Source organism: Alligator mississippiensis, chromosome 2 (genome assembly GCF_030867095.1).
Source record: "Alligator mississippiensis isolate rAllMis1 chromosome 2, rAllMis1, whole genome shotgun sequence".
Lineage (NCBI taxonomy): Eukaryota > Metazoa > Chordata > Crocodylia > Alligatoridae > Alligator > Alligator mississippiensis.
In genome coordinates this window covers 291049591-291065455 of record NC_081825.1, presented here as the reverse complement: position 1 = coordinate 291065455, position 15865 = coordinate 291049591, and the positions used below count along the sequence as shown (strand labels likewise).

Below are 15865 nucleotides of genomic sequence, written 5' to 3'. Positions count from 1 at the left end.
TCTGCTGCTGATGAGAAATTCTCAATTGTGGTTAATTTTGCAGCTGACTGCTCAGAGTGGGTTGGCTATACGTATGTTATGGATAGTTTGCATTCCAAAAGTAATGTCCCTGTTGAAACAATGGTAAGAATCTATTTGGCAGGCAAATAGATTTTTTGATTTCCTACAATTAAAGATTTATGACAGACTTTTGATTTTTTTCCCGCATTACTTTAAATGTCATACATCTTATATGGCATGCATAAATTTCTTTGTTCAGCATTGTTCTTACATGCCATGCATAAATTCCTTTGTTCAGCACTGTTCCTCTGAGAGGTGAATGGATAAATACTTTTCCAGAGATACAAAAATCATGGTAATTTATATGCAATTAATAATAATAATAATAAAACCCCTGCACATCTCATTAGAAAATGGATGAATCACATAATATATCTGTATCCAGAAGACATTTGCAGAGATTTTACTAGCCATTTATTTGTCAGTGGTTTATACTCCTGCGTGTTTATTTTCAGATCCTTTAAATATGTAGAAATCTGGCTTTGGCTACAGCACTAACCACTTGCATAACAAGCGCCTGGGATCAGTGTGCCATAAGCCAGTACTTCAGATATTCTGAGTAATAGCCAAGTGTCGCAGGGCACCTTAGTGCCTGCTCCTAAGAGAGGAGAAACTGCCAGGGAGAGAGCCCTGGCAGAACCAAGTGAGCACAGCTGTGGGTTGCCGGAGCAACCAAGCGGAGCCAGCTGCCTGTAGGGGGCAGGGCCTGGCCCTTATAAAGCCCAGGGCCGAAGCCAGGCTGGCAGTTCTCTGCCAGCAGCCGGAGAGGCGGGAGCTCCCTCGGCCGAGATATGGGAAGGAGCCTAAGTCGCAAGTACAGCTCATGATAGCCCTGGAGGCTTGAGCTATGATGAGGAGTTATGGCCAGGCGGCTTGCATTTGTGTTACAGCCTAGGGGCTTGTGGTTTTGCTTTGTGTTTGTGTTATTACACCCGGAGGCTTGGGTGAGGCTGTAGGGGTTGGAGGAGGCCTCAATTACTCGCATGCCAGTGTATGAGCAACTGGCGGCGAGGAGCGCGGCCAGTGGGTCGCGGGCGCAACCTGTAGGTTGCAGACGGGGACCTAGACCCCGGATTGCATGTGGGGGAACATAGACCCCGAAGGCGCAGCTTGCACGCCACTGCGCGAGCAGCTGGCGGCGAGGAGCGCGGCCAGTGGGTCACGGGCGCAACCCGTAGGTTGCGGACGGGGACCGAGACCCCGGATTGCGTGTGGGGGGAACATAGCCCCCGGCCCCAGGAAAGGGGCGGTATTACTGAGTAGCCCAGTGTGGGCACGGCAAGCCCCAGAGAAGGGGGGAGCGCCATACTGAGCAGCCCTAGAGAGCGGGGCCATACTGAGTAGCCCAGTGTGGGTGCAGCGAGCCCCCAGAGAGGGGGAATGCCCTTGTATGTTATTGAGTAGCCCAGTGTGGGCGCGGCGAGCCCCAGAGAGGGGGAACGCCATTGTGTTTTATTGAGTAGCCCAGCGTGGGCGCGGCGAGCCCCCAGAGTGGGGGAACACCCTTGTATGTTATTGAGTAGCCCAGTGTGGGCGCGGCGAGCCCCCAGAGTGGGGGAACACCCTTGTATGTTATTGAGTAGCCCAGTGTGGGTGCGGCGAGCCCCAGAAAGGGGGAACGCCATCGTGCTTTGTTGAGTAGCCCAGTGTGGGCGCACGGGCATAGCAAGCCCGGCCGCAGGCCAGTGCGGCAATCCCCCCCTCAGACCAAGGCAGGGCGCTGCAGTTGCCCCTGAGAAGACAGGGAGTAGCAGCGCAGGGAGCCAGAGTCAGGGAGGGTGTCCGTGCGGTTGGCCCATAGGACCGGTGGCCCGCTGGAGAGTCCCGGAGCGGAACCACACCGGCAGGGGAGGCCCAGAGTGGGCTAGACGGGAGTCCCAGCAAGAGGCTGGGCACGAGAGAGAGAGCCCAGAGTGGGCCACATGAGAGAGGAGGCCCGGAAAGCGGGCGTATAGACCAAACAACGTCCATTACATCTGCGAGGCTTGGGGTGTGGTATCAGGGGAGGTAGGAGCCACGCATAGCCCATAAGGCTAGGGCACTTGGGTAGCGCCCATTATATGGGGAGACCCACGAGGGGTCCAGGAGCTGACAGGCCCGAGGAAACACAAGGCAGCCTCCCTATTACATATTACATCAAGACGTGGCGGGCGAGAATGGAGGGTGCCCTCGGGCCAGAGTAGCACGGTGAGAGGGCCTCAAGGAGATCACGGCCTTCCGCGAGGACCCCGCTGTGACACCAAGTCTTAAAGAACTATTGATTCTGTCCCCAGTTCCATCTGAAGAGTATTGAGACCTAACTACTGGGAACTTGACAAACTAAGAAAAGAATATTGGTGCTAGGTGACCTAAACACAGGTCCAGTATAGATACAGGCCACGTACAGACATTCAGTTTCCTGTGGGAGAGTTACCGCTTACCCAGTAGAAATTACAAGTATACAGATGTTCGGGATTTTCTCCCAGAGCAAAAATGGCTGCTCCTAGAGAAAAGTAACCTGGGAATAACCAGGGTTAAATCACTTCCAGGAGAGTTTTTCCTGTGATAGTGAATGTCTGTGCATGTTCTCTTCTAAGAGAAACAGTACAGTTGTCAAGCATCCCAGGGTGCTTTGCTTCCTCCCCCCCCCCACTTCTTCCCCCTCCTCACTCCCTCTGCATGAGGCAGTGTGTCAATTGGGCTGGATTCTTGCTCCAGCTACATTTTGCTGCAGGGAGATGCAACCTGTGAGGCACCCTGGGTCACCCGGTCAGAGCTGCCCTGTGCAGCTCTGCTGCCATCTGTTTGCAGGCAGACTAATGGAGCCTGCAGAGCATGCTGCGATGTGTACACAGGGGTCCTCTGGCTGTGCAGCCTCAGCACTGCAAGCTCTCTGTTCTTCAGGGACTCAGCGTTCAAATATCTCTGTTCAGGTGTCTCTGGGTAAGTCCTACCAGGAGAACAAAACTGGGAGAATTGTTCTAGATCATTTGAATGTGCGTATGCAGCTACAGCGTATCAGTTTGTCATTATGGAGTTATTCCTTTTGCATTCGTATAAGAAAGTGTTCTTCATACTATTTAATTTTGAACATGGCTAAGGTCATCATAGTATAGCCAGGGTTATCCTGCTATGCTGTCTGTAATGTCTTTAGAAGAAAGTAGGAGCTATAGCTTGTGCCTTCCTAAATCTCTCTCTCTCTGTAAAATACAATTATTGTAGTTTTAAGCTAAAGCACTTCTCATTTTCTTTAGAATGTGAATCACTCTTAACTGTATTTGTAATTAAGTAATTTTCACGTAGGTATAAATCCTGACCATAGACAATATGTTTGTAAGCAGACTCAGAATAAGGCCCTTTAGATGGGTGCCTTTTAAAACTGTTATATTTTATTTTTACATTACAAAGAATAAGGATTTACAGCATTAGAAAACATGTCTTCCTGAGGTTGTCACAGTGATAAACAGGGATCTGGGCTTTCCATTCCCCTCAGAAAAATGGAGTAAAACATGGATTTCCCCCTTTACTGGAAGAAAACACATATTTCTCATTTTAGCAGTCAAAGCTGCAGATTTTGCCGTTTTTGCAATGAGCCCTCTGCAGGCTGGCAGAGTTTCAGTCTGCAAGGGTCTGGGAGAGAGCTGGAAGAGGGCAGTCAGGCAGGGGGCACCACGTGCATGGATATGCACATGGCTACCAGGCAGCCTGGAGAGCAGCTCCTGCAGGTAGGTGTGTGTGGGAGGGAGCAGGGGGGAATTGCATGCAGTGGCAGGGAGCTGGCTCCTGGCCCAGGCCTACAGCAGCAGGGTTCAGGGAGAGAGCTGGGGGTTCTGTTCCACTGCAGCAGCCACCATCTCTTGCTGGAGGCAGGGGAATGCAGGCCCCATAGCCCTGGCAGCTGGGGGCCCCTCTGGCAGGGCTGGGAGGAGGGGGAGGGCAGAGGCTGTGGGTGAAGGGCAAGAGGCATGAGCAGAGCTGTGGGGGCTGTGAGTTAGGAGTGAGGGGCACCAGCAGGGTCAGGGGGCTGTGGAGGGCCTTTCATTTTTATCACAGATTTTGGGGCTTTTATCAGAGAATTTGTGATTTTTTTTTTTTTTTTTTTTTTTTTTTTATCAGGGGAAACCAGGATCCATGTTGATAAGTAATTAAATATTACAGTGTTGTGTAACTATTGATTCTCAGCAATGTAGACAGAGTATTGAGCATTTCACAGAGGAAGTTAAATCTCGGCAAACTGCCTTTTTAATACAGCTCTATTGATAATATAATAATTACCTTTAATAGGAAAACATTCCAAAGAGCATTTGGCTTCTCTGCTGTTTGATTTTGCATAGAAAGCAAACAAATACTGGGTAGAAAATTTAGGATTGTTTGCTATTGCTGGCATCTCTCAGAATGATTTTTAAGGACTGTGCAGAGATCTTGCTTTTAAGTGAAGGGGCATCAAATCTATCAGTACTTTCCAATGCTCACTGGATTTTGGAGTATTTTGTTTTGCCATAACTGGATACAATTATATATATCCCTGACAGAAAAAAAGACATAATTTATTTGGACACATTTCCAAGATTGCACTAAAATGATCAACATCAACATTGATATTGAACTGAAGGAAGTAAATCTGAGTAATTTTGGAATGCTTATTTTGTTTAAATCAGGTCCTCTCTACAAGTTACAGGTATCATAATTATCTGGTTAACTGTGAAACCAGCTACAAGTGCAAAGTAGCTGGTTAGAGCTTTTTATGGTGTCATAGCTACAAGGTTAGACCTTGAAAATGTTTACTAATTTTGTAGCTGGCTGCTATCAAGCTGTTACCACTGCAGCTGGGAGCCCCATCAGCTGTCAGGGCTCACCATGCCTACCCAGCTGGGGCTAGGTGTCCTGCAACTGAGGGGACTCTTAGCCCCAGTAACTGCTAATTTGGGGTTCTGGAAGCTCCCTGCAGCTGCTAGGAACCAGAGTCCCATAGCTGTGGATGCTGGGTTCCTGTACTGTCTCCCCTGGTGCCAGGATTCGGGTAGGTCCCAGCAGCTGCAGACTGAGGCTGCAATTCAGGTGGGTCTCAGCAGCCCTGGGTGTGCAATGAGCCCCTGGGGCTGGAAGGTGCAGCTGCCCTGATCTCCCAGCCTTGGGGGTGTGTGAAACCCCTGTGGCTGGGAGATTGCACCTGCCACGATCTCTCAGCCTCCAGGCCAAGGCTAGGAAATCATGGCACCTGTGGTCTTCTTGCCATTGCAGGGGGAGCCCAGGATTGTGGAATGGTAGGAGGTGCGATTGTGTGGATCATGCATTAGATCCCATTGTGCCTTTACCTGCACATGTAGAGGGACACTCAGTTTAATTACAATTTTCATTGCATGTTGAGTGCTTGGTCACAATGGATACGTCTCTGTGGGTTCCCAGCACTGCTGAGTACATGAGTGACTAGTGCCTCCTGAATCTGGGGGGGCACTCGCAGAAGCCATCAACGGCGGCAGCCCTGTCGGGGGGGACAACACCAGCTCTACGGACCGTATCAGTGTTGGCTGTCAGGGGGGGAACGTGCACCCCTGTGCACCCCCTGCCAGTTGCCTATGGCTGAGTACACACATGTTTGAGCTTAGCTTACTCATCTGTCCCTTTTGGCTAAGTACAGACAGTCAAAAACCCTGAAGCTGAATTGATTCAGTCATTGCAGGTTATCTGGAGCAGCCATTGATTCAGTCATTCCTGGTCATCTGGAACAGCCAGCTTGGACCAAGGCTAGCATGTGGGCTTGTGGGGCAGATGCAAAGCATCCTGGGATGCCAGGGGACTGTGAGTTACCTTGAATCTGGAGGGGATTTGGGATAGAAGTTCAGTAAACCGATTTAACCTAAATCAGTTAAATCTGACACTACATCCATTTAGGTTTATATTAAACTGTTTGGGCCATTTTGAAAGTAGTTTATGTGCACTGAACTTCTGTTGTGTTACAGACTTAACCGGTTTCCAATCACTTATACCAGTTTATGTGTAATTTCTGTCCCTAGCCCTTGTGTACACTGAACTGGGAAATGCAGCAGTGAAGCTGCCTTATAGGTGGCCCACCACAGCCACTCTGTGACCTGTGTGTAAGTCAACACGGGTCAGAAGTATCCTTGAGTGGCTTCACCATTGCATTTCTAAGGTTGGCCTGTGGGAGTGGGAGGCAGAGGTGTGTTTGAGACAAAGTATGCCTGGCAATACCAGGGAGCACAATGCACACAATGCATGCATACACAGTGATGCGTGAAGTGGGTGTACATGTACCTAATGACATATCCAGTGGGTGTAGACCTACCGACTGGTGCCTGGAGGGAAAAAAATAATTTTCCTTTTTTTACATTGGACAGTGCAATAACATCTGCCTGCTTTTAGTATGCTGGCTTTTTTTAAGCATTCAGTGCCTGAACAGTTGCTTGATTTATACTGAATACTATCATAATAGTTATTACAGTTAATTTCAATTACCCAGTTGCACAGTTGGTCTATACTAATGTCTTTTCTGAATAGGAAACAGGATTCAGAGTTATCTAAGGACAGCATGTTAAATTGTTTTAAAATGCTAATCAAATAATTTCCACGTTAGATGCGCTTTAGAGAAAACACTCCTCATTTTGTACCAAGGAGTGTCCTTGAATTCTTGAAGTCAAGCAAGAGAGGGGACTGAGGTTTGAAGAAAACATTTTTAGTTTATTTTATACTTGAACAGAAATCTTATTCCAGTACTTGTGAAATGAAATCTCTTGTACCAAACCCCTGCCTTCCTCCCCTCACCCCTAAAAAACAAACAAAACCCAAAAACAAACAAACAAACAAAAACAAAAAACAAAAAAAAACCCACACAAAAAACTTAAGGACGAAAGGACCTTTCAAGTCACTACTACTTTTGAAAAATTTAAGCCTATTTATTGCTATGTACTTGCAAATGGCAATGATATCAAAGAGGACAGGATATATTATCGAGGGAATAAATGTCAGGTTAATCTCATGAAAAACTTGCCTCGGAAGAAATGAAGCAGGGCTGCAAAGCACAACTGAATCTCTTGTACACAAGATTGCTCTGAACAAAAGCATGTGAATACATAATAGAAAACCAAATCATGTTTGTTACAAAGATAGCAAAAGCCCTTAGTCAAGTTTTCAGGAGTGATTATTATTTGAAATTGGTTTACAAAAAATGTATGTAGCTTTGCTCCTTGCTTGTAACTATTGATCCTTCTTGTAGCTCCATTTCAGTGGCTGACAGCAAGCAGCTGCCAGTTGGGCTTATTTGGTAGAGCTTATTCCTGTGCATCCGAAGATTGCTCAAGTCGTGGCCTGTATAAAGCTCAAATTGCAGTGCAGTCTTAGGGGTGTTCTCCGTAGTACTGCTCTTGGAATAGCACACTAAATTAGCATTCGTTCTGTTCCCATTGTCATTGGGTTTCCAAGTTGGTTTCATGGTCCTAGTGTCCCAGCAGTATCCCTTTTCTTTCTAGAGCATACAGTGGCATCTCCATAGCCTGGACAGTGATTTTGCTCTTTGTATTTAACTTAAGTGTTCTTTGCATGTTTTGGCTATTAAAGGTGCTGGGGAAGACGGAGCCTATTCTGGCTGATCAGCAAAAAGGTTTAATGTGGAGATTATTTTTTGGTAACATTATTTCCAGATAGGCCGTGAGCACCTTTCACGCATCCCTTTTTTCTCCGTAGAACTTTTGCAGTGTTATGTGCAAAAATATGCCTGACTGAGTTGGACCTTAAAGCTGCCTGTTTGCATTTCACCTTGAAACCTCTATCTGCAAATGCATGTTGATGTGACAGAACATGTAGGTGTATTTTCTGAGAGAAAATGACTCTTTCCTACATGTCCAGGATCATAGGTACTAATGGAACAAAGTGGGCTGTGCACTTTATTTTTAGTTCCAGAAATGGCGTAGAAAGAGAAGAGAACAGCACGTAACATGCTATGTTAGTGGTGGAAATCCCATTAGCTGAGGACTAAAAAAATGCTGGATACATGTCCTTTATTGTACTTACATTGTGATTGTCATGACAATATTTTGGGGTTATTTTGCTTTGAAGCCATCAGAAAAGCCAATGGCACTTTATTGTGCATCAGCAGATGCATGATGAATAGGTCCAAGGAGGTGATACTTACCCTCTATCGGGCGCTGGTCAGACCGCAGTTGGAGTACTGTGTGCAATTCTGGGCGCCGCACTTCAAGAGGGATGCGGATAATCTGGAGAGAGTCCAGAGAAGGGCCACTCGTATGGTTAAGGGCTTGCAGACCAAGCCCTACTAGGAGAGACTAGAGAACCTGGACCTTTTCAGCCTCCACAAGAGAAGGTTGAGAGGTGACCTTGTGGCTGCCTATAAGTTCATCACGGAAGCACAGAAGGGAATTGGTGAGGTTTTATTCACCAAGGCGCCCCCGGGGGTTACAAGAAACAATGGCCACAAGGTAGCAGAGAGCAGATTTAGACTGGACATTAGGAAGAACTTCTTCACAGTTCGAGTGGCCAAGGTCTGGAACGGGCTCCCAAGGGAGGTGGTGCTCTCCCCTACCCTGGGGGTCTTCAAGAGGAGGCTAGATATGCATCTAGCTGGGGTCATCTAGACCCAGCACTCTTTCCTGCCTATGCAGGGGGTCGGACTCGATGATCTATTGAGGTCCCTTCCGACCCTAGCATCTATGAATCTATGAAGAGCATTGATATTTTGGGTGGAGCCCAAGTTTTCCAAATCAGTTTCTCCTCAGTTCAGTGTAATAATCCAGATCTTCAGTTTATTGATCCTGTAGTTTTTTTGGGTGGCTGGAACAACTTGAGCTGCTAAGCCTGTAAGGTTTTGCCTGGACTGTAGATTAGTGGTGCGCAAAACGGGCCGTATTCAAGTTGGATCCTGATTCAGCCTGAATCAGGGACAGTGATTCAATTAGTTGATTTGGCCGAATCCAAATCTGAAGATACGATGCTGATTTGGAGAATCAGCGATTCAGCCATAGATGGAGCTTTACATTTTTTTTTTCTACATACCTTGAAGTACCAGGCACGGCTCCTGAGCACTGCAACGCTAGGGTGGGTGAAGCATCCCGCTTCTGGGTCCATCACCAAGCATGTTGGGAATCCCCCCGGAGCCCCCAGGCTTGGCGATCAGCCTCAGGGGGACCCTGGGTGCCCCCCAGGAGGCACCAGTCGCTTAGCCAGGAAGGGTGCAGGGGGGCCCCCCGTGCTCTCCCTGGCAGACCTGGAAGTGCTTCTGGTCTGCTTCCAGGTCTGCCGCCGAGCAGACTGGGGACCCCTCGATGCTCCTGTGGGATACTCCATCCGCCCCAGCATCGCAGCATTCATGAGCCGCCTGGTACCTTGAGGTATGTAGAAAAAACATTTAAAGCTGTGTCTGTGTCCAAATCGTTGGATCTTTCCAAGTCTATTTGGACGGTTCTGATTCAATTCAGAGAAATTAAAGGGTCTCCTGATTGGATTTGGAGGTTCGGCCACTAACGTGGGCCAAATCTCCAGTGAATCGAATCAGCGACCAAAGCGTTGCACAGCCCTACTGTAGATCAGCTGAATCTGGTTGATACGCAAAGCAGAGGTCAGATGACACTTGTGTTGAGAGAGAACCAAGGATGTTTCTCCCGTTGCTGAAGTTACCCTTGCAAGCTCTGCTAACAAAGTACAGGCAGTGGAGTAGACTAGACTAGATGCGTAGAGCTTCCCTGTAAGGAGGACTTTTTGTGCAACAGCAGTGTTGAGAGAGAACAGCCCTGGTGTTTGGCAGATTTGAAGCTTTTTGTAAGTCTTTTCTATGCTGATTTTGGTGTGTTCTCTCTACAAATTGGTCCTTTGAGATGAGATCTTAAGTGCATTTTTATATGCTTTAATTTTTCCACCATTCATTTTTGTTTCTCAGAACTGTCTTCAGCTCTTTTGTCTAATTTACCTTTGATATCCTGTTTCTCTGTCCTACTTTGAAGTCTGCTATGTGGCTTGGAATTCTTGTTGAAAATGAGATATTCAGTGTTATGTCCTGTCTTGTGTTGTGCTGCAGGCCTTATTTCTATATGATGACTTGCACAGAAGCACTGGCATGACATTTTCGTTTGGAAATCTTCCACCCTCACCAAGAAAAACTTGGGCGGACAATACCTTGTTCAGGTTGACGTTTCAAGATTTTTCTCTAGTACCAATAATTTATTTTTTGATTTTTGGCTCTTGATAGGTGTTTATTCTCTTCCAAATCATGCTCTGGTGGAGGGTATTTAGTTCATTGTTTGACTAGAGTTTAATTGTTTCTTGCGTCTCCTGTCACACGTGAACGGTGTGGTATGGAATAGGCTTTCCCTTGGCTGGTAACTAATTGGTAAAACAATCCCCTGGCATATTTTCATGAGATGCACAGGGGAGTTCAACACCCCTCGCAGGGTATTTGCAGTGGATTTTGTATTTTAGCATTTAGATCCAAGTAAAAGGTTATTTTAATAACATGATGAATGCTTCTTCATTGGAAAATTGTACAATTTGACAAGGATCTCCACTTAAATCTTGCCAAGATTTTCCAGCTTGGTGATCTTTAGTGGGTATGAATGCATGTGAATTAGATAGTGTAATCTTGTTTGCATTTCTGTAAAACTGAACAAAACCTGAGAAAAATGGTCCCTAAACCTGAGAAGTGGATTTCAGCCACTTGGAAACTTTCGTTTTTCGAGCCGTGCATCTGCCTAATTAGAGAGGTCGGTGAGGGAGATCTTTACAAATGACCTTGAAGGGAGCTGATGCATGCAGTCGCTTTCTCACATCTGAATTGTCATGGAGCTGATCTCTTAATGTTGTGAGCTGGCTAATGCTGTTAGGTGTGGCTGTTTGCAGGAGCTAAGAAACCTATAATGGGTGGTTGAGTGATGAGGAATGGGAAGGACATTTAGTGCTTCTCATAGGTTGTTGCATGATTTTAACTTGTGAATGGTTAAATGAGTTGAACAGCAGATAATCATGCACTCTTTGCCAAAGCAGTGTTGCGGGTGTTTACGGTAGTGGGCGTTCTTTCCCCCAGCACCTGCAACCGAAGGCCAGAATGAGCAGGCACCTAGAGACCAATGCACAGCAGTGAGGAGACCGGAGTGGGGGAAATAGCAAGTTCTCGTGAGAAAGTTAGTGGATAGTCACAGAATCACAGAAATTAAGGGGGACCTCAAAAGATCATTGAGTCCAGCCCTCCTGCTCTAGGCAAGAATACTGCTGAGATCAAATGATCCCAGCAAGGTGTCTGTGCAGTGTCCTCTTGAAGACTTCCAAAGCTGGGGACTGCACCACCTCCTTGGGAAGTCTGTTCCAGATTCTGGTCACCCGCACTGTAAAGAAGTTCTTCCTTACATCCAACCTGAAACCGTCCTCTAATGATCCATCCTCTTATACTCCTCCTAGTTGTCTATCCAAGTTTCCAGTTCTTAGAAGCTTCTTTTTTGTGATTTAGTTTACTGAAGAAAATATGATTATCCTCTGACTCATTCTCCTCTCCACACCCTTACTCGCAGCTGTCAGGGAAATGCAGTAGGGAGGGAGGCAAAGGAGAAAGGTGGTGCTAGGGGCAGGTGATTACCTGGTTGTGTCCAGGTGGGTTAATTTTTCTTTTCCCTGTGTGCCACAGACTCTGAAGGAAGTTGAAGAAAGCAGCAGGGAAGACGAGGAACTTTTCTGACACAGACTCATGTATTCAAGGTGCGATTGCCAAAGATCTTATCTAGGCATATATACTGCCCACAGCTTTTTTCCTTATCCTACAAACAGTGTGTGTTAGAAGTTTTTTACCTTTTATGCCTTTGCCCCCGGTTAGTTAATGGCATTGTGGATCAGCATTTAGTCTTAGTTTATTTCTTTGTTTAGACTATTCCTTCTAAAGATTCTGGTTTTTCGTCTTGGAATGACTGATAAGTAATTTGGGATTAAAATATAAAAATACTACTTATCCAGAACAAATTATGGGAGGCAGCAAAGTACTCCTTGAAATAGTCAAGTAAAAAACACGACTAAATGCAAAGTGTAATGATGTCATGAGGCTAAGTATCTATCATAATAAATTAGGCCTCTCATCTGTTAAGAGGATTAGGTCTCCATATTCCTATACTTTAAACATTGTCTAAGTTGTTTCAATTTAAGCCTATAGGAACATGTTCAGAGATCAGTACTGATAAATATTCATGTGGTTGCAGTTGTTTTTTCTTAGAAGGATTTTTATTTCAAAGAAATCTGTAACATATAAATAAATGCCCAAGTGCAAAGTTTCCAAGAATATGTGGGGGAGCTCTTTAATAATAGCCAGTGGCTGCCAAATTCATTGGTATGTTCCAGTTTTCCAAAATGATTAAAAATACCTTTTAATTTAAAAATAATAATGAAAAAAACCCCATTGATCTGGGTTGGCCTCTTGTCTTAGGCTTAGATCAAGTCTACTTATACAGCAGCTTTATTGTTTGTTTAATATAAATTGGATACCATTCTCTTCCCCTCCATCAGGAAGAAATTCTTCTTGCAGCATTCCAGCTGAGGTCAGCTGGGCAGTTCAGAAATACAACATGGGTATTTGTTCCTGCCTAAAATTACCTTCCTCTTAGTGTAAATCTAAAAATGAGCAATTCTGGCCCAGAGATAATTTTGTATGGCAACTGTATGAAACGCTTAGTCTTGCTTTTAGTCTTCTTGTTAGAAAATGCCCAGGATTGCTCTGTGATTTTTCTTTTCCAGATTGCACCCAAAACAAGTGATAAGAACCTTAATATAAAAAGATTTTGTGTGGACTTGGGGCACCTAAATGTTACTTGCAAAAATAAGCATTTGCAATTTTTTTGACACAAAAAAGAAAAAGAACGTATTACCCTTCTGATTACAATTTAAAGATGCTTATCGAGCTGTTGCAGCAGGGATGATGTGCTGCTCAAGCTGATGGAGCTCAATGGACTTGGGTTGCTGGTGAGGAGCCTTCAGTACTTGAACTGGCTTCCCTTTGGGCCCCAGTCCCATGGTCTTTTTGTTACCTTTTAGAATACATTATCTGTATCTTCATTCACTTTTATAGTGAAAGGGTAGGGAGAGAGGCACATGCACCTAAATACATGTGTATGTGTGTGTGGTATGAGAGAGAGAGAGATGCACCTTAGATTTGCAGGTTAGAGGGAAGTTTTCAGGTGATTTCAATTAACTTAAATTTTAAGAGAAATTGATCATAAACGTGGTTACTTTTCAGACTCCCATTATATGGGGTAGGAAAGATAAGAAATAAACACCCCAGATTATGGAATAATATTTTTAAAAAATCACTTGAGATTAAAGCTAATATTTAAACGAGGCAGGAAGGTGCACAGAGGGCATAGTTTCTTGACATTGCATATATTTCCAGGCAAGGTCATTATTAATGATTAGATTATTATGACTTCAGTTCTTAAACTTTGACTGGTATGGTGGTAGAAATTTATAACAACTTGCTAGAAAATTCAAGAGGCTATGCTGTTTGTTCACATAGTATTTCACACCATCTAGATAATTAGTTGTAAATTGGCCAGACTGCTGTAGCCCTGGCATTATGTAAGTGCTGTTCCATTACCTGGTAATGTTTCCCATACATTTACATTGTGGAAACTGATTTCATTTTTACATTGCCATATTTGTTACTAAATATAAAGGGAATCATTTTGAAATAAGCTTTAGAATATGACTGGGGAAGATGCATGTGGCAAATGTAGCTTGAGTGACTCATCGTGCTGCGAGCTGTGCCCTGACCTTCTTCCAGAACAGCTCAGCAGAAGGCAGAACAACCCTCGTGGCATGGCTGGGGACTGTGAAAGTCGCATATAGAAGACAAGATAGTTTCTTCCCTTATTTGTCGTGCTTTTCTATCCTTCGCTGGACCTCGCTTTCTTATTACCACAAGAAAAAGAAGAGAAATCATTTAGGAATTCCATTACTTAACACAGTGGTTCTTGGCCTTTTTAGATTTGAGACACCACTCAGAAAATGCCAGCACTTAGATTTCACTTGTTTTCTGACTACAAAGAAATAATAGAGCAATTCTTCTGAATCGGAAAACTCAGACCACAACAGGTCCGCGTGTTTTTAATAATATGGTTCGCTATATGAAATCTTTGGGTTTATCTTGCGAATCACGTTTGCTTACATGTTGTGGCACTCCGAGGCACCCCTGAAAGGATTTCAAGGCACTCCAGGGTGCCAGGAAGTCCTCTTAAAGGTGCTGCAGGGTGCTGCATAGTATTAGCACTGTTAGATGTGCAAACACCTACACCTAATTCACAAGATAAACCCAGCAATTTAAAATAGCAGTCCGTAGTGTTAGAAACATGCTGACCTACTGTGATCTTTCTTAGTTCTTTGCAACAGAAGAATTGCAATATTATGTTTGTGTAGTCAAGAAATGAGTGAAAATTGAGAGCTTCAAGGCATTTTCTGTGGGAGGCCTTGAGTCTAACATGGGTAATGAGTTCTGTTTTGGGCACTGCATTGTCCCTCCATCCTTGCTTTTTTCTACACTGCATATGAAGTGTACCAGGGCCCTGTGCTTCAGAGCAGGGATCAGAGGCATAAAAGTGGACCCAATGTGAGATGGGCTGTTCTCTACGAGCAAATGATCTGCCTCAGAATGCAGCAGCAGCATAAAGATTGTAGGTCATTCTTGTTTCTGCTTTTTAAAGGCACTGGACAGTCTTCCAGCTGCAGCATGCGTGGACTGTTGGAAGTGGTTTTATTTTCTTTGGAAATAAGACTCTGGGGAGAAAAGAGTAGGGCTTCTGTAGGTCACACTGTGACATAGCTCAGTTGTCTTCAAACATGTGACTGATGTTTGTTACGTTGCTTTGTGTCCAGTGCCATAGCAAGGGGGGAGGAGGTGAGGAGTGGGGCGACTGCCCTGGGTGCTGAAGTGAAAGGATGCCAACAAGCGCTGCCCAGGATGCCAACAAGAGCGGCTCATTTGGGGGGGCGTGGGGATAGGGGAAGTGTGGCTCCTGCCACTGAATGCAGTCCTGGGCAAGCATGGGGAGGCATGTGCCCCCCCAATCTGTGCATGGGGCGAGAGCAGGCTGCTACTGTGGGCTTTGTGCTGGGCACCAAACTTCCTTGCTATGGCAGTGTTTGTGCCATTTTGGAAATCACTTGGATGCTGCACTGACAAGCACTGAATACCCCTACAGAAGAGAAGTCCCATGTATAGTGTTACATCTGTTTCCTCTTATTCATAACTGTTGTTTCCAAGGTGCTGCTCAGGAGATAGAATTACATAAAAAAATTACTAGTTGTTAAAAACTACATCAGTATATTTAATGGTTTGGGTATCTTTGAGATTACAGCATATGAAGGACATGGGTATACATTTAGAAACAGAGCCAGGCAGCCTGCAGATTTATTACCTGAGGTTACCTTTGACCTTGTGGGGTTGGTGATCCTTGCTGCAATTTTGTAAGGAAAAAAAAAATGTATTCTCTCTACTTTTTATGTGTTTTATTGCACACAGTAAAATAAATCAGTGTGTGCCCATTAAAGTAAATTAAAATCCTAACGAAAACCAAATACTAGAACTTTCACCAAACTAACAGAGTTTGAACAGTGCAGTTGTCAAATCAAGGTTATGACAAAAGTCAAGTCAATCAATCACTTAATAAATTAACAATAATTTAGAATGGAGTCAAGAGTTAATCACATCATTAGATGAACACCAGCAAGATTCAAATCATGAAGCTAAACAGCATATGACTGATTCTTACACAGCGCTAAGCCTGGAAACGTAAGGAGAGAAGCTTGCCCCTTTGTCCTCTGAGGCAGTGATTAGGTC

The 15865-nt window shown here is 44.9% G+C and overlaps 1 protein-coding gene across 5 annotated transcripts in view; it reads left to right on the top strand.

The window, feature by feature from the left end:
• BRF1 (BRF1 RNA polymerase III transcription initiation factor subunit) overlaps positions 1–15865 on the top strand; it is a 257854-nt gene that overhangs the window by 192475 nt on the left and 49514 nt on the right. The window contains exon 16 of one of the 5 annotated variants that reach the window (XM_059723299.1): positions 11678–11855. The exons of the other annotated variants lie outside the window; for them this stretch is intronic. Coding sequence (XP_059579282.1) covers positions 11678–11684 — 7 coding nt within the window. The 3' untranslated portion in view covers positions 11685–11855. Of the gene's footprint in view, positions 1–11677; positions 11856–15865 lie in introns of those variants that run through there. 5 annotated transcript variants of the gene reach the window in all.